The sequence below is a fragment of the Thermobia domestica genome, chromosome 2, assembly GCF_964235325.1.
Source record: "Thermobia domestica chromosome 2, izTheDome1.hap1.1, whole genome shotgun sequence".
In the NCBI taxonomy this organism is placed as follows: domain Eukaryota; kingdom Metazoa; phylum Arthropoda; class Insecta; order Zygentoma; family Lepismatidae; genus Thermobia; species Thermobia domestica.
In genome coordinates, this window is record NC_137455.1 from 118,783,432 (window position 1) to 118,811,379 (window position 27,948).

The 27,948-nt window shown below is 35.2% G+C and overlaps 1 protein-coding gene across 2 annotated transcripts in view; it reads right to left on the reverse strand.

The window, feature by feature from the left end:
• Nucleotides 1-9,008: 9,008 nt before the first annotated feature.
• The window catches only part of IntS8 (integrator complex subunit 8), an 80,385-nt gene continuing 61,445 nt past the window's right edge, over nt 9,009-27,948 (reverse strand). For both annotated transcript variants that reach the window (XM_081745392.1, XM_081745397.1), the window contains exons 13-17: nt 26,453-26,708; nt 25,648-25,766; nt 24,021-24,175; nt 21,774-21,956; nt 9,009-9,203 (exon numbers count right to left, since the gene is read on the reverse strand). In XM_081745392.1, coding sequence (XP_081601518.1) covers nt 9,084-9,203; nt 21,774-21,956; nt 24,021-24,175; nt 25,648-25,766; nt 26,453-26,708 — 833 coding nt within the window. In that variant the 3' untranslated portion in view covers nt 9,009-9,083. The remainder of the gene's footprint in view (nt 9,204-21,773; nt 21,957-24,020; nt 24,176-25,647; nt 25,767-26,452; nt 26,709-27,948) is intronic.

Below are 27,948 nucleotides of genomic sequence, written 5' to 3' on the forward strand. Positions count from 1 at the left end.
TCTGAAGGCGAAAGGTGGCCCGACACCATATTAATCTGGTAAGTTGCAATTTTTGCAATTTCGTTCAGATGTTTCCATTTTTCTGATCACCATCTGTATATATATATATATATATATATATATATATATATATATATATATATATATATATAAAACAGGGCACTTCCTAGCTTAATGCATGAATGTGTTTGACTTCTGCATTTCTAATGTTGAAAGTCAAAGTGTCTTCTGCACTTTTACACGTATTTAAAAAAAAAAAAAAGTTTTGAACTTTTTTCTTGCTAACAAAAGTGAAAAAAATTCTAATACTTTTATAATGATACATGATTCTTGAAAATAGATAATCCAGATAATTCAGATGAACATAGAAAGAGACTGCAGAAGAGACATTCAATCTCAAATAAGAGAACTTGAAGTTAAGAAGTCCAAGGTTATTACAACTTTATCTCGCGAGGAAGCAGACATTGATAAGAAATTATCAGACTTGCGAAAACTTTTTAAACTTTTGTAATTATGTATCATCAGTGCAGAAAGCTCTCTTGACAGACAGAAAATATATATCTGTAGTAAGTCTCACAAATAGTCAAACTGATGATAAAATGTTTTAGCTTTTGACTCCGTCCATTAACAAAATTACTTCTGTGAAAAGAAAAAAATAATAGAATACTTGTAGCAATAAATAAAAAATAAACAGCCGTACCCCATCCAGGGTGAAAAGTGATGTCAGGCTCAGATTGAAAATGTTGATCATTTTCATGAATTCATTGGCAACATTATTGACCAGAAAATGTACACTCATGTCCAAAATGATTGTCGCATATCTATAGCTGTCTTCTTGTAAGAATATAATTTGATAATGATTTTGCAGGGTACTTTTAATACTGATACTATGTGTATAATCGGTAAATGTATATTTGTGGTAAATTTCATAGGAAAAGAATTATAAGTACGAAAATTAGAATGAGTAAAACAAAATGTTGCTAAATGGACAAAAAAGTTTTATTTTGGTTTTATTGTTCTTATTTACTGCTCTTTTGACATGAAATTTGCCACATACATGTCTTTGCCGATTATACACATACTAACATAATACCGGGTGAATTCGTTATCGAAATATATTCCTACAAAAACATATTTATAGATATGCTACAATAATTTTGGACATGTGTACATATTTTTAGGTTAAGATCATTGCAAAGGTGCATCGTGGCTTAGTTCCTATATTTCATGCTTAAGTTAATTTGATGTGAGTCTCATTCCTTTTTGTTCCGAGGTTGTGTGAGACTAAAATATCGAGAACTCGAGGTTGTATGAGACAAACTTGTAAAAAGGGAGGCTCAGATTAACTTTATGGTACGCATCCCGAATCCCTGCCGAGAGGGTGGGCACCCAATATTAAGAGATGGCTGATTTGTGCCCACTACCCTCATAGCACGCAGGCCTCTCTCTCCTCACACTCTCCTGCTTTCTTCCTGAGATCCTAAGGAACAATAGACATGGACCTTTGCAAAAGAGATTCGTGCTATTGAAGACAAAATAGATATATACCATGACAACCGTTTGACGATCTGTGTAACAAGTAGGAAGAAAAGGTAGGACTCATGGTTGCCACATCAGTTACAGCAGCTAACACGGACCATCGTCTGAAGGTAGTAAATTCTCGAAGTATACGAATATCTTTATTCAGTAATTCGCCGTGAAATCAAAGAAAAGAAAATAGAACGGTTAGAATTTTGAACTCAAACTATCGTAAAATAATATTTTGTTTCCAGTATATTGTGGATGTAACGAAGTTTCACGGTGTGCAATTCCTGTTTATTGACATTTTCGTACCTTTATGTGGGGAAAAAATCCTAAATTTTGATCATCATGTTCCTATGTTGCGGTTCTATATCTTGTTTTTCGCCAAAACCCTTAGGTTTTGGAACTAGGGAAGCAGATTCCTACTTGTTGATAGTTCATTATCACATGTTACATTGAATTGAAGAAACTAATCCAAGCGATCGATTATTTCAGATTGCGAGTTTGAAACATTATGCATGTTGATATTAACACTAAACATACATTCAGTGGCGTAGTCGGTAGAGCGTTTACTTCTGACACCAAAACTGTGTTTAAACCATGAGTGCGCGATATGGTTTCTGTGGGCGGATTTTCTCGAGGTTGTTCCGCTTACCCCTTCTATTTATTTATTTTTCGTTCTTACATCACTAACTCAATAATTACTGTTCGTTTGTGGAGCCGTTAAACTAATGTTTTTATGTGAAATATAAATGTTAGGTAGTTACTTTTCGGCTTTTAATAACCGTAAGAGGTGTTCGGGAATTGTGAAACTACGAATTTGGAATGATAGGCTTCTTTCATCCAGATAAACAATGTTCCAGGACACGATTTTATTTTTCTCAGGAATAAGCTGATCTCTGTTCGCTTTCTGGCGTGGGATATTATTCGTTGCTTGAAAATAGAATTTTGTAAATACCCAAACGTGCAAATCTAACAGCTAATACAAAATAATGAAGACATTATTTAAGAAATTACAAATGTATGCAACCTGAGAATGAATGTATACACTTTATCATCATGTTTAAGCGCGCGATCAGGTTTTAGTCCAGTTTTTTCATTTCTTATCTTAAAAACTTAAGAATACTTAAAGGCCTAGATTAAACACAAAAACTGGCTGTGTCTCAAAAAAGAAAAGAACTAGCAAAGAAAAATATTCTATACAATCGTCAGCAACAGGGTTTTACCTAGGCATTTATGATAGTATATTGTATAGAGAGGACGCCAGGGAAACGAAGGGGAAGGGGGACGCATAATAAGAGCATTCTGCTGGTTTAGCGTGGTTATTCAGGTTGTAGAAGGATCGAAAGTAAGAAGTGTTTTAACTCTCGTGCACGTATCCAATATTCCTGTGCAGATAAGAAGTATGTCAGTTTTTAAGTATTCCAAGACCCCACGTTCAATCCTTTTTTGTTTATTTATTAATTAAAGACTGGGGAAGTACCATGTGACAAATTTTCTGCTCGCTGCAACATTTGCCGGTAAAAAGCATATGAAGATGGCCGTGTCCATCTCAATATCAGGAACAACTAGTGCCTTTATGGATCAAGAAAACAAGCCTCCCAGTACCTTCCGGCTTGGAGTATCATCACCTTTTTTGTACCTCATAGGTACAGAACTTAAAGGTTCTAGTAATGTTGCGTGTACAAATGTGGATTCTACGATGCAAGTGTCCGGGAACGAAACAAGGTAGTTTACAGGTATTCTTAATTTATCAGGGTGGATTGATTTAAATCAGACTGATTTAAATTACGATTTTAATCAAGATTTAAATCACTTGATTTTTTAAATAAAAATCGTTGATTTAAATCGAATTCCGAAATAAATTAATTTAAAGAGAAAAGAAGTAAAATCTCGTTTCTGTTCTGTTATTTCGATTATGGAAGATAATCATAATGCAATGAGAATCAAATGTATGTAAGCACAGTATGAAAACGAGTATCATGCAGAGAATGATTAGGAAAAATCCCGTTTTGAACGGGTAACGAGTGAATCATGCTTTCTTCTCTTAGTAACATAAGGTTTTTAAGCCGTTAACTATTCCAACGGGGAAATCACCATGGACATTTAAGATGAAAATTCTTGTGTGTCCACGTCTATTTGTGTTTCCAGATAATAGGGGCGTATTTAGAGGGGTCCGATCCCCTCCGAAAAAAAATTAAAACTTTTAGGCGCAATTTATGTACTAAATGGGGGAGAATAGCCAAAATCGCACCACTTTTTACATAAATTGTTTTAATTCAAAACTTTTGAAGAAATTTAAAATGATTTTTGATCGTATTGAACTTTATAGTTTTCCAATTCTTTTACAATGATTTCATAACGATATCTTATCATTATCATGATAAAAATGATATTTTAGAAGCCTACGATTGGTGCGATTTACGCAACAGATTTCCCAAATCACACCGTCATTTGAATACACGCAAATTTTACAGTAATGCATATGGGTAAAACAAATCATTGTTTCCATGGAATATTGTATTATTTTGTTTATGTTATATTAAGATGAGGTATAATACATCTTTAAAGAGAAAAAAATACTGCAACGTAAATAACCGAGCACAGAAATAACACCTTAGAAATAAACTAAGTAGAAGTGCAACCTAGAAGTAAAACAAATTAATATACCTATGATAGATCACATTCTCTTATCTCAGTGTTATTAATACGAGGAAGAGCATATCATTAAAGAAAAAAATTATCCATATTGTTGATCCAATGAACAATATTGTTCATAATCCTATGAAACGTAAAGTATATGTATTTATGGAAAACAGACAGCTACACCTTATGTGCACAAAAATCGCATTGGAATGCACGTTCATCTCCTGAAACGCCCGCACAAGACTCATGTATCCAGACTTTACACAAAACACTCTGTACCATACCTTCGACTAAATTTTGTTGACAAAGGACGCAAAACCAATCTTGTTCATTGATTTCAAAGCCACATTTGAAACACTGCGAATATGTAGCTCGGAGCATCGTGATTTGGATGTATCTACTTTTCGAATACACTTTATGGTGTTAAGGTTTCCTGAAGCACGTACAGACCTAGCTGACGGTTCAGAAAGATTAGATCTCTCCACACGTTTTGATACTCTTGATTGCCTTTGCTGTTATTCTTCAAAATGTTTTTTTGTAAGGACTTGATAAGAGTACTTCTGTTCTTTGTGTGGTTGCATGTTGGTAGTTCTATTTCCTCCTATTATTGGGCTGGGCAGCGTCACTTTATTTTCTATATATTTTTTCAAAGCACGATTCATAGACTCCGGAGACCATTTTCCATATTGCCATGTGCCCACCTTGTGTGGATTGTAACCGGAAAACAATTCATCATGGGAGCCAAAATCGCACTGGTGCGATTTCGGACACACGGTAGTAGTGCGATTTGGGAAACTACATCATTTTTTAAAAAATTATTCTTTACATACTTCACAAATTAAAAAATATAACAACTTGAGTTTCTCACTATAATATTAATGGTATTTTGTTTATTATTACTTATTGAAACATAAGATAATTATCTTACCTTAATCCCTATTCTACTGTGAAATACCACAAAAATTAGTAAGGAATACTCCAATTATATTGTACTGCAACTGCGCGCACACACAACTTACTGAATGTCGTCACTTTACTCTGTAATTTTGGAAATATGTTTAAATACTTAATTTAACTATTAGATGGCTTGTTAGTACTACGGTTCTTTTTAAACTAGGGTGGTGAGATTTAGAACCCGGTGCGATATCGAGAACTCTCCCCGACATAGAAGTTCCTCGGGATTGTAGTACAGGAAATTTTGGATGCGTTAAAATGTCGAATAATACTTTTAATAAAGTGGATACTTTCAAATATCTAAAATTAATATTAACAGACGAAAACGATATTCACGAAGAAATTAAATGTCCACTAAAAGCAGGGAATTCCTCTTATTATTCAGTTCAAAATCTCTTATCGTCGAGAATTATGTCGAGGAATTTGAAGCTTAAAATATATAAAATGATAATCATGCCTGTTGTTCTGTATGGTTGCGAAACACGGTCGCTTACTATGAGGGAAGAGGATAGACTGAAAGTATTTGAGAACAAGATCCTAAGACGAATATTCGGACCCAAGAGGAACGAGAATGGGGAATGGCGGAAACTTTATAACGAGGAACTTCAAAACGGAAGCAGGATAATTTATATGGTTACCAAACATTGTTAGGGTCATCAAGTCTAGGAGACTCAGGCGGGCAGGTCATGTAGCGTGGATGGAAGAAATTAGGAACGCTTTCAAAGTCTTAACTGAAAGACCAATCGAAAAACGACTATTAGGAAGACCTAGGCCCAAATGGAGAACAATATTAAAATGCATTTCGTAGAAATAGGAATACAAAGTAGAAACTGGATCCAGTTAGCTAAGGATAGAAGTCAGTGGAGAGCTTTTGTGAACACGGCATTGAACCTCCGGGTTCTATAGGCTATGGAGTAAGTTAATTTTAGTCGAAATTTATGTACTTTATATGTATTTCATGCCGCTAGCTACCTCTGATTTATTATAAAAATATGCCCCTGCCAAATATCAGTAACTTTTGTAAAAAAGAAAAAAAAAAGTTATGTTGATAAACGTTACTGTACTTTCTCCATAATGCATAAGAAAGATTGGGATTGAAATAGGTTAACGATTGGGGATGAATTCAAAATTAAACCCCAATACTTTCACTTAAATGGCATAATTAACATTTAATGCTAAGTTTTAATGTTTTTTCTTCAGTTCGCGACTTGTATTATACGAGGAGAAAGATTTGATTTAAATCAAAAAATCAACAAAAATTATTTTTTTTAAAAGCATGATTTTTTTCCCACCCTGCTTTATATATAAAAGCACAATTCTTATGGTATATTCGAAGTGAAATGACATATATCAATGTACACTGCTCGTCAAGACGTAAATGTATCACTTCTGTTCTCACACGAGATTGCCGGGAAATGCAGCTTTAAAATGACAAAATAGTATACACTTTAGTCTATGGGTTACCACCATACTTCAGAAGTGAATTAATTCAGCTGTTGACGGAGACACATGTAAATGTGAGATTCAGGAAGTATTATGAAAGGGTAAGTATGAACATGTTTTTTGACATAGGCGTATATAATTAAATTTCAATGGATGCCCCAAAGTGAACTTTATATTTCTGCATATTGAAGTCAGATATCAAGGCATTGCCAACTGACTCTGTAATACTTGATATACAAAGTTGTGGGTTGGTTACATTGCAGGAAGCATTTATGTCAGTTGAGATCACTGTCTGAAGAATCGTTGAATTTCTAAGAGCTTTGCGTAACTTTGATGCTTTTCTGCTGTAGTTCTGTCCGAAGTACTGCTGGCTCTTAATCTATATTATAAAATTGAAAGTGACTCTTAATCTCTTGAACCGACCGACCGAGCTCGATCAAATTTCCAACGTAGATGCGTTTCTGGCCTGGGAGTGTTTTTAGCTATTTACTTTGATAGTAGAACTTAGGGGAGGGGGGACAGAAAAAATAAATAAAACTTAATAACTCTTGAACCACCACACCGATCTTGATCAAATTTTCAATGTAAATGAGGTTTGGGACTGGGATGATTTTTATCATTTCATTTTAACTGAGCAACGTAGCGTAGGGGGTGGAGGGGGAAATATATAAAAATCAATAAATATAAAAATAAAAGTGACTATGTTTGTGAATTAATAACTCGTGAACCACCCGATCGATCTCAATCAAATTTTGAACATATACATATATATGAAGTTCAAACCTAGGAAGTTTTCTATCATTTCATTTTGACAGATTTTAGGGGAGAAGGGGAAATATAATGAAAATGAATAAAACTTAATAACTCTTGAACCACCCTACCGATCTCGATCTAATTTTCAACATAGATAAGGTTTGGGCCTGGAATGCTTTCTTCATTTCACTTTTACAGTACACCGAGGGGGAGGTGGGAGATACGTCAAAAAAGTAAATATAAAAGTGACTGTCTTTGTGACTTCATTACGCTTAAACCACCCAGCCGATCTTAACCAAATTTTCAACATAGGTGAAGTTCAGACTTGAGGTGGTTTCTATCATACCACTTTAACTGTAGAACCTAGGGGAGGGGAGAAATTTATAAAAATAAATTAAACTTAATAATTCTTGAACCACCAGACCGATCTTGATCAAACTTTCAACATAGATAGGGTTCGCGCCTGGCATGTTTTCGTCATTTACTTTTACGGTGCGACCTAGGGGAGGGGGAGATATATAAAAATCAATTTATATAAGACTGAGAGTGACTATTTTTGTAACTTAACTCTTGAACTATCCGACCGATATCAATCAAATTTTCAAGATACATGAGTTTCGGATCTGAAAACATATTTGCAATTTCACTTTAACGGTAGATCCTAGGGGAGGGGGACGTATAAATAAAAACTAATAAAACCTAATAACTTTTGAACCACCTAACCAATCTCGATCAAATTTTCATTATATATGAGGGTCGGGCCTTGAGAGTTTTTTATCGTTTCACTTTGAGAGCCAACGTAGCGGAGGGGGACATATATGTAAAAAAAAAAAAAAATAAATAAATAAATAAAAATAAAATAAAAATGACTGCCTTTGTGACTTCATCACTCTTGAACCAACCGACCGATCTCAATCAAATTTTCAACATATATGTGTTTAGGGGCAGGGATTGCTTTAGGCTATTCACTTTGACGATGCAACGTAGGGGAGGGAAATTTCCAAATGATCAAAAATGACCGATATTAGTGTTTAATCCATAGTTTTCGGGGTCGATGAAAGAAACAGTGACACTTCTGATGCTGTTTTGAATCCAAGTTCAGCCCTGATATTTGGGGAGGGGGATAAACATTTAAAAATGATCGAAAATGACTAATATTAGTATCCAATCCATAGTTTAAGGAGTAGCTGAGATTAACAGTGACAATTCTGATGCCATGTGTCGCAGCAAGGGGAAGGGGGAGCTATATATAATAATGATCGAAAATGATCAATATTAGTGTCTAATCCATAGTTTTCAGGATCATTCCGATGAACAGTGACATCTCCGATCCGGTTTAAATCTAAAATCAGCCCCACCACTTGGGGGAGGGGAAGAAAGAGAGATAGATGAACGATGACACTTCCGATGCCATGGCCCGCAACATGGGGGTGGGGGAAATATATATATATATAAATGGTCAAAAATGACAGATACTACTGTTGAATCTATAGTTCTTGCGGTAGACGAAATGAACAGTGACACTTTTGATGCTGTTTAAGTCCATTTTCAGCCCTGACACTTGGGAGATGAGGGGGGGGGGGGTATGACAAATTAAAATGATCCAAAATGAGCAATATCAGTGTGCATTTAAATTATTTATTTCAACCCAGCGAAGCGGGTAATATATGCTAGTATAGGAATAAAACACCTTTAAAAGACGTCAGTCAGTTTTATTATGAAAATATATACAATGCAACATTTACACGCAATAGAAATAAATACAATTAGCTTACATACTGTCTCGCCATGGCTCTCATGAATCTAGACTTCCTTATATTTGAAGCTTCTCTCTGGATTTCTTCATTGTTGTTCGAATTCAATTCCAGAAGTCCAATTACTTTTATCTGAAAAGGAAAACATATTTCAATCATGAAATATAGAATCTTCACGATAATTTTTATTTATTCATTCATTTTGAGATTACTGGCTATTTCCAAATAATGATTACTGCTTTTGCGCTTTTAACTATCGCTGTATTTTGTACTCTTTCAGGAAATGAAATTAAAAATATAAATCACTCGTAGTTTACATTAGCATATATACTGAAAACTGTCATTTTACATGTTTTCGTAATACAGATAAAACTAAAAGACCATAAAATTAAGCTCAAGACATATATCCAATGAACAGCGATTCTGTTAACACTGCTCCTGTAAAAGGAACTAAAAAGGTTTTCCAGTTATTTTGTCGTTCGCAAAAAATTTATAAATAAATATAATTTTATTGTTCGCAATATTATTTCAAAGATAAAATTTACTAAAGTAATGTACTTCGTCAAAATATTCATAATTTACATTAATTTGCTGCAAATGTAATGTCCGCTTTGACGTCTGGTAGAAAGTTTAAAGGCCGTTTTGACTTAGCAACATAATACAGGGAAGAAAGGACTAAGGTCACGCGTATGACAGCCAATTTCTGTGCACGTCCAGCAAATTGGCTGAGATATTCAGACAGTAAAGAGACAGCGTAGTTAACAGAATGATATGAAAATGTACACCTTGTCTCAAAAAGGTTGAGCGCATTCTTTATTGGTGTTTTGAGGCAAAAATTTTCTAAGTCCAGCTTCGGGTATCTTCGGGAAAAAGTAAGCCAGGTTCGAACCTCCAAGCCAGCCTTTGCAATCGGGAAAAAGTTTGCAGATGTGTTTTTCTTCTTTTAAATATAATAAGACTTGTTACCAAGTGTTTAAAAAAGCAACATTGATTGAAATACTTAATGATACGATATTTCGAAACCTTGCACATGCTTGTTTGTCATTTAGCTCTCTATACGTAATGGAGCATTTAAATACGTTAAAGAATCCTTCCATATGTAAAAGAATGCTCAAAGTTAAGAAATAGAACATAATTATCGCCTGAGTACTAAAATAAAAGTCAAAGTAGAACAGAAACAGCGTTTGTAATGGATATGAATGTCATAATTATCTTGAGATCCGTTATACATCGCTAGAAGCTTAGTTCTAGAAGTCCTTGTGTTAGCTCATTGGTAAGCTGTCGGATTTCAAATCATAAGGTTGTGAGTTCGAATCCCATCTGGGTCAATACTTTTTTTAAAATTATATTTTCCGCAATGCATGAAAAATTATATAAAATAATTACATTAAAATACATAAGTTGTTTATATATAACATAATAATTGCAGAACATAGTAATTATTATGTTTAAAATATAACATCTGAGATAATTTTCACAGTAGGTCGGTATTATATATGAGGATGTAAATACAAGTCAAGAAACTCGTTCAATAGCAATAAATAAATCATGTAGTGTATTTATTTGCAGCTATTTGTCATATAGAGAGTAATTCTCAACATTCATAATATAGAATGTCATTTATGTTCTTGAAAAGTTATTCGATGCATAAACACAGGGTATAAACAGAGAATCCAAAGTCGGAACGCTCGCAAAAAAATTCATGAACCCCAAAGGTCACGTGAGCAGACTGGAATTGTCCTTATGAAGCATGCCACAGCAGAAAGTCTTTACATAGATTTTCAATTCAATTCCTGATATATGCTTTTGCAATGTGGAAGTGGTGATGCTTTGAGTCGCCCTCTCTCGCTCGCTCGCTCGCTCACTCTCTCTCTATTTATACAGAATATAAAAGTGGATTTATGTGTGTGTTTCAACATAATTCTGATATATCTAGAGCAATTTTAACTATATTTTTTTTACAGTCTGGAAAAAGAGTACTGTCGGGATACATATCAAAAATGCTAGAAACGGGTCGATATTATTATTGAATCCATAGTTTCGTGGTCGCTTAGGTGAATAGCTCTACTTTCAATTCAAGTCCAATTAAGCTCCCATTAGCACCCAGGGTGGTTACGTAGCGACATAAAGATATCGAAATCAACCGATATTAGAATCGAATCATAAGTTTTCAGCGCCGCTAACAGTGCAGCATTTCCCATTAGTCCACATTAGTCCCATTGCCTAGAGGGCAACATATTTGCAGAGTGCAATTTTAAAACTTGAATAATATTTTAATTTTTTCCGTATGAAAAGTTAAAAATCATGAGCAAATATACTATTTCACGAACAATCCTCTTTTACTATTCTAATATGTTTAATAATAGCGTAAGAAATGTAATAGTAATTCAGAACATGTTTCACAGTTGTTATTTTTTCTTACATAGTTGTAGCTGTAGCATGTAGTGAGTGGAATTTAACTGTAATAAATTCACTAATTAACTATATTCGAATTAAGTTTTATTTTTAAGTTCGGAATGAAGGGGCGGAGAAATATGGAGTTATTGGGGGCACCGAGCTTTTCTACATTTTACTTTCAAGATCTCCATTTTTCTTTTGTCATTTGTTCCTAATAAAAAAAGTTCAGTCACTTTTGGATTGTCATAGGATAGTAGGAGTTGGATTTTGGGATGCAGCCTGTGAGATTCTAGAGGAGCTAACTGCTTGAAAAAATATTTTTGAATCATCTGTAACATATGAAATAAGGATATGTATCATAAAAAATTGAAAGTAACTATGTCTGCGTAATCATCACGGTCAAATTGCAAAGTCAAATGAATTGACGTTTGGTATATAATCAGGCTCCAATCCCAACTGGGAAGTTATCATACGCGTGTCACTTTCATTATAGTAAAATACATATCCTTAGGGGGAGTAGAAGTCCGAATTTTTACGAAAAATTTAGTATCTCACAAGCCGTTCAACTGAGAGCTGAAATTCAGCATATAACTCTTTATTAAAAATAAAGAGAATATGCCCTGGCATTTTTTAAAATTGTCTTTTATGAGCGGGGGGACGGGGGTGCATTTTCTATATATTGGAAATTGGTAGTGGATTGATTTGTAAAAATAATCGAAAACGATTGATATTAGTTGAGAAAAAAATTGAGTAATGCAAACTAAAGTTCTTTTTGAATTTTATACCCACTGCTTTCTATTTATAATTGCTGAAGCTTGTGTTTAATATATGGAGCGTTCCGAGCATAAGGCAATCAAGCCATAAAGTTAGAGAAAAATGGCCATGAAATTTGTATTCTAAACTTAATTACATGGGCATTTCCAATTAGTACGGCATGCTTAATTATATAGAAAATTAGTTTTTTTTTTTTTTTTTTTTTTTTTTAACGTTGGTCTACTTTTCCTTGATTCGAAACTTTTAAATTTCACCCTATTCTACTGAAATGTGTCTGTAAGGCAACAAAGAAATAATTACATATGATAAATTTAAATTCATTTTAATTCGGAAGATGAGAAACACTTTGCCATTATATATCGTAAAGGTCAGACCCACCAGTATTGTAACAAAGAGGTGCTTGAGCCAATGACGGTAGAAATTCAAACTCCGATAAGTGATAATTTCACAGTCTTGTTTTATTACAAGTGTAATCTCTTTAGTCAATGGAGAGGAGGACGTGGGTCATCGGTCAGAGTTGATGTCGATGGGTTTTGGTGGGTCGGAGTTGGTCGCAATGGTTCAGAGTGGTTCATAGTTGGTGGTGGGTCAGAGTGGATCACGATGGTTGATGGGTCAGAGTGGGCCAATGGGTCATTTGGGTGGTGGGTCATAGTGGGTCATGGTGGGTCGTGGATCAAATTTTCATTGACCCACACCATCTCTGGTTAAAATTGTACTAAAGATAAGAGGCACCGAAGATGCATGTCGGCTATTATGCTCAAATTTTGCGCATGGATAGTACTCCACCAGAAAGCAATAAATCTGAAACGGTTCACGGTATGACCTCCTAGAACTCGAGATGTAGGGGTTTGTCTGATTGGCTAAATTAAGACGTCAATGATTTATCCTTCAACAACCAAGCTTTTTATGATCGTTTCCGTGGGGAAGTCAGAAGAACACGTGCCTAGTAATCGTAATATTGATAGTTCGCGTCCACCCCGGGGTATTTGTTTTGTGTTTTTTTGTTTCACCTAAATATAAACAAATCACACATATAGGCATTTTAACATATTTTGGGAGAGTAATTTTGTGGTTCGTTGGCGTTTCATCGCGTCTCTGCCGCTGGTAGTAAAGTTTTCAATATGGAACTTGGGCCATCACGGATCGTCGCTGCGGGGCCACCAATTTCTGGCGAGAGGTTAATAGTTGACCATCTGTAGTCCACCGACGCTTACAGCTTAGGGTAATGAACGATGTCTTTGCCTTGTAGAGTTCATGACTACCGACGTCGGCAGTCAACTAGCTTTTAGTATTCCTTTATTAACCATCTATCGTTCATGTTTGTACACGGTGTTGTTGTTGTTGTAATAATAATAATAATAATAATAATAATAATAATAATAATAATAATAATAATAATAATAATAATAATAATAATAATAATAATAATAATAATAATAATTATTATTATTATTATTATTATTATTATTATTATTATTATTATTATTATTATTATTATTATTATTTGTAGTAACAGTAGTATAATTGATGATAGAATAATTATTGTCTATGTATTGTCTAGGTAGGACTACACACAGGATTTGGCTCGTTTTGGTTCGACTTGACTCTAATCCGAGTCGAGTTGGAAGATATTTTTCGCGCCGAGTCCAAGAGTAGACCTCAAAGATGTCTGTTTCGAGTCGAGTCGAGTTTCAAAGAAAAGTCGTTCGTGCCCATCCCTACTAATGAGAGCTTAATCGGAGTTAAGCGAAATTGAAAGTCTCACTATTTATCTAAGCGACCCCGAAAACTATGAATCTAATATCGATCATTTTCTAGCAATCTTTTATATGTATCCCCCTCCCATTCACCATAGGTAACCCGACAGCACTCTTTTTGAAACTATAAGAAATGTGGTTAAAATTACTCTAGGCCAGTGGTTCTCAATCTAATTCCTATCACGATCCCCTTTTATCACACGCTCTTGCCAGCGACCCTTTTATAATTTGTTTTATAATAAGCTTGTGTGGGATTTTTAACATACCTATTTCTATAATAGTAGAATCCATTTTTTTTGTTTATAGTGAACAGTGCCATGGAAAATCATTGCCCGGGGCGAGAGTATAGTACGATGTCACCGTATATATGAGTGACGTCGACAGACTAGCTACGAAGCGCCACCATGGTTGGCACGAAGCTCAATAACATTTTTAAAATAAACCCTACCTTTCCTTAATTTTGAGCACATTTTATTACGTTTTTCCTTCTATTTTACACATGTGCACATGCACTTTCCTAACTTGAGTAACACACTTCCTCCGAAATGTGTGGCCCCTCTTTTCGGCGCCCGGCACTGACAGTGGATACAGTAACTGTAATATCTATATTCCCAACGACGAAGGTGCTGGTTCAAGATGGATGTTAAACTCCTTCATTGAAGAGGCCATTAACGTATCCGATCTAAGCCCACAACTTCTTGACCAAATAATAGAATGATCATGCGACAAGTCTTTGCAACTGGTTTTCTGTAACGAAGACTTGGACAAGTTCTGCCTGATGAGGAGAGAAGAATATCCTGGTCTGGTGATTGCTGCTTTAAAAGTAATAATTCCATTTGCTATATCGTACTTGTGCGAAAGTGTTTTTTTTTTTTTTTTTTTTTTTAAATGGTAAACATTAAAACAAAGATAAGAAATCGCTTATCAGTTGAAAACGGCTTGATAATATTCGTCATGAAGATTGAACCGGGCATTGCTGCACTAGTGAAATTACACCATGCTTAGGTATCACATTAGGTTTTAATTTTAATTGTATTTCAATGGGCAGGTTTTGTTTCATGTGTATTTTTCTAGTATTTCTATATACAGTTCTCATTAGTTTTATATCATACCTCTTTGATTTAAATTCATTTTTAAACAACTCTACTAACTAACTAACTCTATGGCCTATGGAACCCGGAGGTTCAATGCCGCGTTCACAAAAGCTCTACACTGACTTCTATCCTTAGCCAATTGGATCCAGTTTCTACTTTGTATTCTTATCTCAGCGAGATCCATCTTAATATTGTCCTCCCATCTGCCCCTAGGTCTTCCTAATGGTCGTTTTCCGTTTGGTCTTCCAGTCAAGACTTTCAAAGCGTTTCTACTTTCTTCCATTCTAGCTACCTGACCTGCCCACCTAAGCCTCCTAGACTTGACGACCCTAACAATGTTGGGTAACCATATAAATTATGTAGTTCCTCGTTATGAAGTTTCCGCCACTCCCCATTCCCGTTCCTCTTGGGTCCGAATATTCGTCTAAGGATCTTGTTCTCAAATACTTTCAGTCTATGTTCTTCCCTCAGAGTAAGCGACCATGTTTCGCAACCATACAGAACAACAGGCATGATTATCGTTTTGTATATTTTAAGCTTCAAATTTCTCGACAGAATTTGCGACGACAAGAGACTTTGAACCGAATAGTAACACGAATTCTACACCCTTTGAAAATGTTCAGTAGACTTATTTTTTATTGTTCTTTATAGTGTGTATAAAAAATAAAAGTATGCCTATCAGAACAAAATTAAAAATAATATTTAAAAATAATTTCTGGTATTAGATTCTAACTATATTTATCTCTTCCGCCTATCTTCGCGATCCCCTAGGGGCCGCGACTCCCAGGTTGAGAAACCCTGCTCTAGGCATACATGAGTTATGATGGAACATACATACATACACTTTTATATGTATAAATGCAGATAAGAGAGAGTTGAGAGAGAGCGATTAAGGAATTACCGCTCTCAATCTCTTCCCTTTACTTTTGCGATTCGTGAATTTCTTACGTGACAGTTTGGGGCTAGCTAGTTTTTTGTCTTGAACCACTATCCGATTTTCGATATGCTCTACCTAAATGCTGTAATGCGAATATTGAGAAGTTATCTGCGATGAAAGTAGCTGCAAATAAATATATTACATAACTTATTTATTGCTATTACACGATTTTTTAAATTTGTATTCAATATTCACACATAACATACCGACGTTCTGTGAATACCTCAGATGTTATATTTTAAAGATAAGAATTACTTATGTCGTGAAATGATATGAATATATATATTCAACTCATATATACAACTGATGATATGAAAATATAAATACAACTGATGAATTGTAATGTAACTATTTTACATAATTTTCATGCATTGAGGAAAGTAGAATATCAAAGGAATCTCACCTGAACGGGTATCGAACTCACGATTTAAACGCTCGGTGCTGTACCACTGAGCTAACATGACCGCTTTTCGGAAGCTGCTTCTGAAATATAACTGAGCTCATACGTAAATGCTCTTTTCCGTATGGAAATCACAATGACGAAACGAGAGTGTGAATACATAGTCTCGAAATATTGTATCATTAAGTATTTCAATCAATGTTACTTTTTTCTACACTTAATACCATTTCAACATGTCTTATTATATTTAACAGAAGGAAAAACATATCTGTACATCTTTTCCCGATTACTAAGGTTGGCTTTGGAGGTTCGAACCAGCAGCTTTAGTTTACTGTTTTCCGAAGACACCCGAAGTTGGACTTCGAAAGTGTTCGTCTCAAAACAGCTATAATCATATCGCTCAATCTCTTTGGTATATGGTATATGTTTTTATACGTGTAAAGTCAGTATAACAATTCATTCTTTAAACAGCTTTTCGTATGTATTAATATTCCTTTATAAAAACTGTTTTTATTATTATTATTACGGTGCACCATTTTCAGATTTCTTTCGCGAGTCGTTGACCAAGTCGTTCGCCACCAGCGTTGCCAGACTCACAGCTCGGAATTATTCCAAAACCTGATCGAACTTATGCTAGATTCGGTCAAATTATGCTAGATCCTCATAATTACTAATTCAGGAGTTAAAAAAAAAAAAAAAAAACAAAGTTGAGATACGATAACGTAACTTAAAATACACAGAGAGCAAGAATGCATGGATAGAACTCAATACTTCACGCACCAAAATTTTAACTCAACTAAATTACTGCAGTCGTTGCCAAACTCAATGGCGTATATATCGTATAAATGAATGCAAAGTTTTTGTTTACATATTTTGAAAGAAAATTACTTCGCAGCATAAGCGGAGTTGGGAATCGTCTGCTGGGGGAGGGGGCAGATTTTTGGTCGGTCTCGGAGCTGTCATTTCAGGAATAAATATGATCATGAAGTCAGAAGTAAAGATGGTGAGATTGTCAAAAAGTTGGGGGGAGAATGGCCCCCATAGTTCCGCCCATGCCTCGGAGTTAAAGGATTAGAAAACCCTGGGTGGAGCAAAAAAAAAAAAAAAAAAGCCCAAAGCCGTTCCGAACTTACTTAGGAAAATAAGACTGCCTGTATGGTTTACCGAGTGTATGAATCAATGGAAGAGGATACATTTCTGCCGTTCTTTTTCTTCCCACGACCAACTTCTCCAGGTTTTACGGCTTTTTGATAACTTGCTGAAATTGTGCTAGATTTGGGCAAGATGCTAAAAGCAAGATGCTAGGTGCTAGAGACATGCAAATTATGCTAGATCTAGCATCATTATGCTAGATCTGGCAACGCTGTTCCCCACAATAGGCGTGTCGTGCAAGTAACCAATCACACGTCAGGTACTAGCTTTTACCTATTGCTTTCTTCTCACAGCTCAGAACATTGGTAACTATGGATAGACGTACAGCAGTAATTACTTTATGGGAGTTGGAAGGTTATTCTGCAACTGCAGCTAGCAGGCGAGTAGGTGTCCCGGCCTCTACAGGAAGGCAATGGATTCGGAAATATGGTGCTACAGGTCAGACTGGTAATTTACGATCTCCTGGTCGTCCGCATGTGTCAACCGAAGCCCAAGATGCGAGATTAGTAAACGAAGCCCGGTTAGACCCACTAAGGACGTCTAGACAGATAAGGGAAGCTTCTCTCTTTCCTGGTAGTAAGCATACAGCTCTGCGAAGGCTTCGTCATGTTGGGTTACGTGGCCGTGTTGCTGCCGTGAAGGAAAAACTCTCAGACGACCATAAAATTTACCGTCTCGCGTTTGCACAGGCGAATGTGGGTCTCAATTGGGAAAACGTAGTTTTCTCAGATGAATCCATATTCACAACATCAAAGGAGGGACGCCGTTTTGTGTATCGTCCGAGAGGCACCCGATATGACCATGGATATGTGGCTGCTTGCAATCGCAGTGGCCATGTATCTATTTTATGTTGGGGTTGGATTTCCAGTCGCGGAACAGGACAGCTTCATAGAATTGAAGGACATCTGGACAATGCTTAGTACTTAGACATTATCAGTAATATCATGGTGCCATCTGTTTCAGCCTGATGGTGTAATTCAGTTCCAGCAATACCAGTCGCCAATACATAATTCCCGTGTGGTTCAGGAATGGTTCGCAGGGCACCCTGAGATTGATTTAATCGACTGGCCGCCTCGTGGAGCAGACCTCAATCTCATGGAAAATATGTGAGCAGAAGTGAAGCGTACTCTAAGGGAAAGTTGGCCTGAGGCAGATCCACCAAGAACTCAGGATGACCTGTGGCATCTTGTTTCCGAAGCATGGCTGGAGGTAGGGGAAGGAGATAGATTTGTCACCCATGTAATAGATTCCATGCCCAGAAGAATGGAGCGTGTAATAAATTCAGAAGGGTCTTGGACACAATATTAATGACCCCGCCTTAACTCCCGAAAACAGCCCTTTTCAGGGCTACCTAAACGCTTCTGAAAATATTTCTAGAAGTAAACCACTCCTTGTATCCGATTTCTGTGCAATCCTACTAACAAAAGAATGATAATTAGCTGTAGGCTTTGAACTCAAGACCTCTTCAGTGGCAAGTCCGTACTCTACCAGTGAGCTAACATGAACACGCAAACCTAACCTGAAGAAACACGACTTTCAATTTCTGGTATTCGATGACAATGATGCTCATATACTTTGCAAATGTTGTATTCAACTTGGGATATTCTGCAACACACACACACACATAAACAAAGCGAGAGCGAGAGAGAGAGAGAGAGAGAGAGAGAGAGAGAGAGAGAGAGAGAGAGAGATGAATACACAAAAGCATATTCAACGTATTCGAATGAGACTCTAAGTAACGACATTCCGTTCTAAAGAGAATTTGTGTTTCTTCCCGTGACGTTAAGGGGATCGGGAAAAGCTATGTGTCTTGAAGCAGGATACGACTTTGGATACTCTGTTTATACACTTTCTATATCCGTAGGAATATACTGTATTTCACGAATATAAATAACATACTGTAATGAGAATATTGAGAAGTTAAATCTGTATGACAAATAGCTGCAAATAAATACACTACATAACTTATTTATTGCTATTAAACGATTTTCCTAACTTGTATTTAACATTCTCATATATAATAACGACCTACTGTGAAAATTATCTCAGATGTTATATTTTAAACATAATAATTACTATGTTCTGCAATTATTATGTTATATATAAACAACTTATGTATTTTAATGTAATTATTTTATATAATTTTTCATGCATTGCGGAAAATATAATTTTAAAAAAAAAGTATTGACCCAGATGGGATTCGAACTCACAACCTTATGATTTGAAATCCGACAGCTTACCAATGAGCTAACACAAGGACTTCTAGAACTAAGCTTCTAGCGATGTATAACGGATCTCAAGATAATTATGACATTCATATCCATTACAAACGCTGTTTCTGTTCTACTTTGACTTTTATTTTAGTACTCAGGCGATAATTATGTTCTATTTCTTAACTTTGAGCATTCTTTTACATATGGAAAGATTCTTTAACGTATTTAAATGCTCCATTACGTATAGAGAGCTAAATGACAAACAAGCATGTGCAAGGTTTCGAAATATTGTATCATTAAGTATTTCAATCAATGTTGCTTTTTTAAACACTTGGTAACAAGTCTTATTATATTTAAAAGAAGAAAAACACATCTGCAAACTTTTTCCCGATTGCAAAGGCTGGCTTGGAGGTTCGAACCTGGCTTACTTTTTCCCGAAGATACCCGAAGCTGGACTTAGAAAATTTTTGCCTCAAAACACCAATAAAGAATGCGCTCAACCTTTTTGAGACAAGGTGTACCATGGAGAATACAAAATTATGAGTTATTTTTCTCTACGAATTCAAACTGGGACATTCTACATAGCAAGCTGCAGAACAGCATTGATAATGCATTTTGGCCAAAATTGGCGAATTACCGTACCATTAACCAAATTTCGTTCCGGTGAGATAGCATTTCAAAATGAGCCACATGGGTACTTATCAATGTCATGTTCGGACGAGCTCCTCAGGAACACCGTAGAAGCAGATTCGGACTCATGAGTGCCACATGAGTTGACATCAAAATAAGAAGCGCCGTCTGAAGGTGTGCAGTTCTCTGAGTATAAGGAATAATTAGGGAAGTCTCCTGCATCGGATTGTCACGAACAAACGTCATTTTGACGAACAATGGATCTGCTATGACAATCGGAAACGGCTAGGGAAGTCGTTGGATTTTGATCAAAGTCCAGGATGCTTTCCAATATCCCTAGACCTATGGTGGTATAATGATCTATAGTAAGGGTGATTCATCATGTCTTTCTTTTGCGAGGCGAAACCATGGATCGTTACAGTTCTGAATTCCTTAAAATACATTGCAACTTTGCCCGCAAGGATTCGGAAATCTTCAAAAGACGTTTATTCTCATATAATAATGACAGTTCAAATTGTTAAAATCTTGTACTCCATAAACAAAAGTACTTACTCTACCACTTAAAGTATTTAAAGTATTACACACTTGATTCACATACGTAGAATACTATATTTCAGATAATAATTATTGAATGTTTCGGATGTGCATAATTCACATCTATATTAATAATTGTCTTCTTCTGTTATATATTGATTACTTATAAGAAAAACCTAGTAACGAAAACGTTACTTTGGCAACCAGATCACTGTCCTACCAATCAATCAAAAAACATTTTACATCTAACGACTGAAAAATAAACATTTACAGAATAAGATTATTCATGACATATATCCTTTTTTCTTCTTTTATGCTGCTAGTGCCAGGTGAAATATTTTTGTCTTGAATATTAAATAAAATATACAGTATAAATATACATGTTATCGTTGTAATATTGCACAACAATGCACGCACAAACGTTGCTTAAAGGACGTTACAATATGAAACCCTTCCTTATCCACAGTATTCCTTTGACATATCTCCCACCGACTACCTACCATCTGTTCCGGCATCTCGATCACTTGGGTAGGAAGACTTCCCTGACAATCTGACAGTGCAACGTGGTTGAGGACTTCATCCATCGCTGGCTCCAGTCTCCTTTCGCCATATAATTCAATTGGCTGAGCAATAGAAGGTGAAGTTTAGACGGCAACTATTTTGATAAACCAGTATTCTAGTTTTCATTTTTTCGCCTTTAGAAATTACACACTTGGGGCGGATATTTCATTCGCACTAATCTAACAGTTTCATAATACTTTTCAGTGGGGATTTTAATCATCTTAAGATCTACCTGTAAAAAAAAACTTACTGCTTGTTGTTTCCTATGAAGTTCCCCTCTTTTTGAATGCAACTGCACTAGGAACTCCAATATTGTAACATCCCATATACAATTGTAGTAGGCATCCATCGCATCAGCACAATTCTTTTCTTGTAAACTCTTGAATGCTGTCGTGTAGTCTACTTCTTCCAGGAATTGGCAGAGTACTGCGGCCTGTGTGATCATACACAAATCAAGACGTTATGTATGCATGGAAAACTAAGTAACAGCTTATTCTGTCTGTATTATATGTTAAAGTACCTACGTAATCCTCTTGAATTGGGTGTAAACAAACTATTGTTTTCAATTTTATTTTTATATTTTATCAATTTTTTTAAATATTGAGAAATATAAAAATTTACATAAAAATCAATAGACACATTACATCAAAATAAATTAGTCTAACATTTCAGACAATACACAATACACTTTATTCTGTAACAAGTGATGATTTTCAAAGCACGTTTCCTTTAATTTTTAACTTTTGCCGTAGCCCAGTGGTCGAAGGTGTTCGGCTGTAGATTACAAGACACCATTAATGGTTGGTTCGAGTCCAACCAGAGTACATTTTTTTAACCTGTTCTCGACGTTTCTGTTGTGTTCTTGTCAGATTCAATTAAAAAATTTCGAACAGATCCCCAAAAGGATTATATATAGAAAGAAAGTATATGTAGCATTTGATTTCGTTTAACTCATTTATTGGCTTCGTCCGCGATTTTGTAATAAAGATACGACTATTATTATTATTATTATTATTATTATTATTCGTTAAAATACGAATTTGCAAACAAAGCTAATCAGCATTTACGTAAACTAAATGATAATTTATTTGCGAATATGAACTCGTCCAGCGAGATTTTGATTGTGAAAATAAAGTGTATACAATATTGAATAGTAAAAATAGTAAAATAAAAATATATTAGTAAAAATATTGATTAATAAATTGGAGTTAAACCTACCTTTCCAGTCAGGATTATAGAGGGAGGAGTTACTTTATAAGTGAAATTTGAAAAAAAAAAATCGAGTTTTAATCCAAGCTGCAGAAATAGGTAATTTACAGGATATTGTTTACGTAATTAATATTACGTGTAAGTTACGATTTTTCAAAATGTAGAACGTAATATTCTATTTGATAAGAAAATCTTTTTAAATATTAATGATTTCAGGGAGAGATCTGAGGGAGAATTTGAGATCTCTCTCGAACTAAGATATTTTCTCCTTCGGATGTTCGATCCTGCTCAATGTAGACAACCAGTTTTTTTTTTAGCAGTACTCCCTCTCCCACATATTGACAATCTCCCCCAAGGAGAATCTTCTGGAATCACCACTGCTTTTAAATACTTTTTCGTTAAAAAATCAAAGGATAATAATGAAATAACGAACGTACTTAATATTTTACTTTCAGCTATGGATTTTAGCTTCGCAAATCATATAATGTTCCGATCTAATCGAATTTGAAAGAAAAAGAGTTGCAAAAGTTATTCAAAGAAATGTTCTGAGTCTCCGGATGAAAAAACGAACACATTTTGGAAAAAAAAAGTGACTTTCTACTGGGTTTGAACACGGAAACATTTGATTGGTAGACTACTGACCCAAACCACACGATCATTTCATGTGTAATTGCAATGTTTCTTTTGACTGTTGGGTAAAGTAGTTTTCTGCTGCACACTTGCTTTTGTTTAATCCGATACGACTATGAATTTATGGTGGATTTTTGGAAGTTACAGCTTCTGCACTGTATAAACGTACTTTTGAATAAATCACATGCGATTTTACGCCCTAATAACTTATATAAAACTGGTTGAATACGCGAAATGATCGGGGTTGCGGTGATCGTAAATGTTTTCATAGGAGTCTGGATATGCAAACCCGCTTGACGTCGGGATTTACTTGTTTGAAGTATGGTACAATAACAATAAAAGCACCAACGTGAGTGCTTCTTTACTCAAACGAAGAAACATGAAACCTGACCTGCCATTTCACGAGTCGCACTGCCACTTCAGAGTGATAGCAGCAACAGACAAGAAAAGTGTATCTTCACTGCTCTTCCCTATGAGTTTATTCCTTTATATTTTGATGTTTTTATTACTTTTATTCCTACTTCTATCCCCCGTGAACAAGGATCCATAGGAGAGACGAAAATTTGGATGTGTCAGATCATCCAGGTATTGGAATTTGAAGTGAGATGATTGATATTAGTGAAAATAGAACATGTAATTTATTTAGAGTAAAACTTACCTGTGTATGACACTGTAAATTTGTGCAGCATTTAATCATTCTTTTGTACACTTGATCATCGATTACAGATCGAGGTATTTGTTGACTGAAAAAGTCAGTTGTAACTATTGCTGCCTGAAGATAATAATTAAGTGATGCTGCATAATGACCAGTCACTGAAACAAAAACAAAATTAATAACATTACTTTGTTTTCACGATCTCTACTAAATACAACGCCTTCAAAGAAATGTTTAATTTTATTTATCTCATTCATACCTAAAATATTTGCGTGAATTCCGGTTCTTCTCCGCCATGTTACCAATTAACTTTCAATTAAATCATGGTCTTTGTCAAGACACTAAACAAGATACGCTCATAGAGTAAGTTGCTCTTTCTCGTTAATTGTTGTGGAGAATTTCTTCCACTGTTCTTTTCTAGAAGACAAAATTGATAATCAATGCACATCTTTGTCTCGACATTGTAAGTAAAAGTAATATTAATAATAATAAAAACTTACATCTAGACTAGTGAGGAATCGAACTTCTGGTGGTTTCTCGATTTCCTTACCTGTTAACTTTTGAAGATATTAGATGCAGACTCAAGGAATTAGAAGAAGTAAACGTGTATGTCAAGAGAATGGGGTAAAACACTTTGTAATTAAGGCAGAAATTAAAAAGCTGAAGAAGAAAAACTTCTCTGTATTGAAAACAGATTGTGCTAACATTTATCCTGCATGGTTACGAAATTGTAATATTTATTACATCCTTATTATAATCAAAATTTAATTAACATGGAATATGAATGAATATGTATAACAATGACGTTGAATATGTATAACAATATTAATCATATCAATCATCATATCAAAGGAAAATTACCACGTTGATAAAGAAGAGTCGGCTGTAGGGAGATAAGGCCGATTCCATGGAAATATTCTGTAGTTAGGGAATTACTATGGAGAGTCTGAAAAGTCACGGAAAAATTAGGGAATCATTTTGCTCAAAACCTGTAGGAACCCTCTACATGAAGACAATTTTGGTTCTTATATTTTCATTTCCATGGATTGCATAATAGTTTGTGTGTTATATGTTTTCATAAGCACTTCTATATGGGAACAATGTAGCACTAGATTCTCCCCTAAATCTTAAGACTAAACTACCTTGTGGTTTGTAATTCACTCGCCTGGGTTGGGAGCCCTTCCCGCTGTATAGTGGCTAGTGCGCTTGGTCACGGGTTCTATTCCCTGGGTAGGAAGGGGAGCACTGCACGTGCTCTTTCATCAGAAAAAGCGAACCCCTGGTACTTGGTATGTATTGTGTGTGCAGTTCAGTGCATTATAATGATAAAGGTCCATCACACATTTGACAATCAGAATTTTATTGACTAGTAATATCCTTGCAGATTTAGCAAATTTGTGAGAAAAATGTAAACTATTAATAGAAATTAAGTTTCCGTATCATTTCTACTAGTCCCTTCACACTGTTTCATTTGAATAAACTTCTATGATGGCGTGCATCGGCGCTTATCCAACCAACAGTGTTGAACATAAGAATACTTGAAAATCGACAACGTGTTTATGAAACATCACTTGAAACTGGATAAAATTTCTTGTTCTAAATATCAGTACTAGTAAATATAGCGACTCACCAAAATTCAGATCTCCAAGTAACTTCAACCATGACACGTTGTTGGGGTAATACTTAAGGGCTTGCATTAGAAGCATGGTCAAAGTTTCTCCAACCAGTCTAGTATTGTAAGAGTTGGCACTGAAATTAGGAATATGTTATTTCATTAACTACAGCCCATCTCGGCTAACAATTTACATTACATAAGCTTATGTACCTTGTAAAAACTATTGAAAGTCTGCAAAAATCTTCCCATCCTATCTACGTGCCGTCAAAAGAACATACACCATTTCTCTATAAGTCATCACTTCCTCAATCTCATTCCAAATTTTTCCCACTGTCAGCATAGCTTAATACTTCGTCATTACCAAAAATGACACCTTCTACGAGCGACTTATATCATGCCGTCGTAACGCCTACAGAATCGTACTAAAACAGATTGATGAATGTCCTAAAGCTATTCGAAAATTACTTTTCAAATTTCAGTTTGAGAGGTACAGTTCAATTTTGAATAGTAACAATGAGCAGAGGCAGTGAGTTATCAACTCTGCAGTAATTAATCAATTTAAACCGATTGCAAGATAGTAATAAGATGGTAGTGTACAAATACGTAATTGGTTTTCAATGATCATTCCGTAAGTGGACTCATGCGTGTCAGATCTATACTGTAGTGTTGCTCATAAAATAATCATTGACTTTAGTACTATATATTTATCTTGTGCTTGTTATTTCCAAACCTGCGCGCATTTACAGAAGACTAAAATTCGAACTATGACTAACTAATTTTGTGTGTTATTGATCATAATTTGCATTACACAAATACTTACTTGCTTAGTACAGCAGGCCACAGCATTACATAATCAACATTCAGTTCTAAATTTGGCTCATCAACAAGAATATTATGAAGTCGTGTAAGAAGAGCAATTACTACACCTAATGCTGTCGGCTCTCGTAATTTCTCTAAGAATTGCATAAAGGATGATCTGCTGGGAATATTCATTATCGGTGAATCACGATGGACAACAGTTGTAGCCCCAGAACCAGTTCGCTTCTGCTGAGGGGAGGCACCAAAAATTGGAATGACTGAAAATTACAAGAGGAATATAATTTAAAAGCTTGAAGGAATTTTTATTCTCGTAAGATTACAGTCCTTTTCGTATTAATACCTCTATTATTTTACTTTTATTTCTCGCACATGTTTTATTGGCCCGAAGAACTAATAAACTAGTCGAGATCTTTGGCATAGTCTTATAATCCAACTCTCGTTGAACAACATAATGTACCTAGGTGTAACTTCTGTCAATGTAATAATTACTTAAAACTTACCGTGTCTTGCTATAAATTTCCTAGACAGCTTCGGTAGATATGCATGTCATTATCAGTAGGATGGAATCCTTTACTGGAAAATAGTCTCACATTTCAAAAGTGAAATGTCATCTTGTACTATTGTATACACAAGAATAGAAGGATGAGGTCATTAATCACAATAACCGGATTTTTGTCCTTCTAAATCTCTTGAAGTGGAGTGCGGTTTCATATAAAACTTTGAAAATGAAAACTACTCTTCTTCGAGATTTACGAGAAGGAACACAGCTTTCAAGTACATTACACACTTGTTGCCGAGAATTTCATTTTAACAGAATTTTTAATCGCTTAATGATAAGTGAAGACGATTAATATATTGAAGATTATAAATTTATATTTACAATTTGTAAGCTACCGCATACACAAAAACCTCGCGCCGACAACAAATTAGATTGCTATCATTTATGAAACGTATTTGCAGTTGAAGATTGATATAAAAACAATCTTCATATGTTTCCGTTACCAAGTCCCAGGAGTGCTGGTGGCAAACAGAAAAGCAACCAAATCTTGAAAGTAAGCAGATTCCAACAATTTCCTGCTTGACATTGTACAGAACAAAAGAGAGTGGAAAATAATCGAAGTAAAACTTAAGGAGTTCTCGTTTTCGATTTCTTACAGGAAGCCGTACCCTACTTCAAAAGTTTTTGAAGAACAAGAATTCTGGTTATTATAAAGATTCGTAACCTTACCGTTCTTCAATTCTGTGCACACAATAGTGAAAGATGGCATTTCACTTTGAGATGTGAAATGTTTCCAATAAAGATTCGAACCTACTGATGATTGCATGCAAATCTGCCAAAACCATCATAGCAAGACACATTAAGTCCTAAATTTAAGTAATTATTACGAGAATTGCATTGCATACTGTCAAAGGTGTAGACTACATTTACACTTTAGATCTTCAGGCCGCGGTATTTACAGCAGAACACAGTAAGTGGTAAATCTGACTAATTATTAC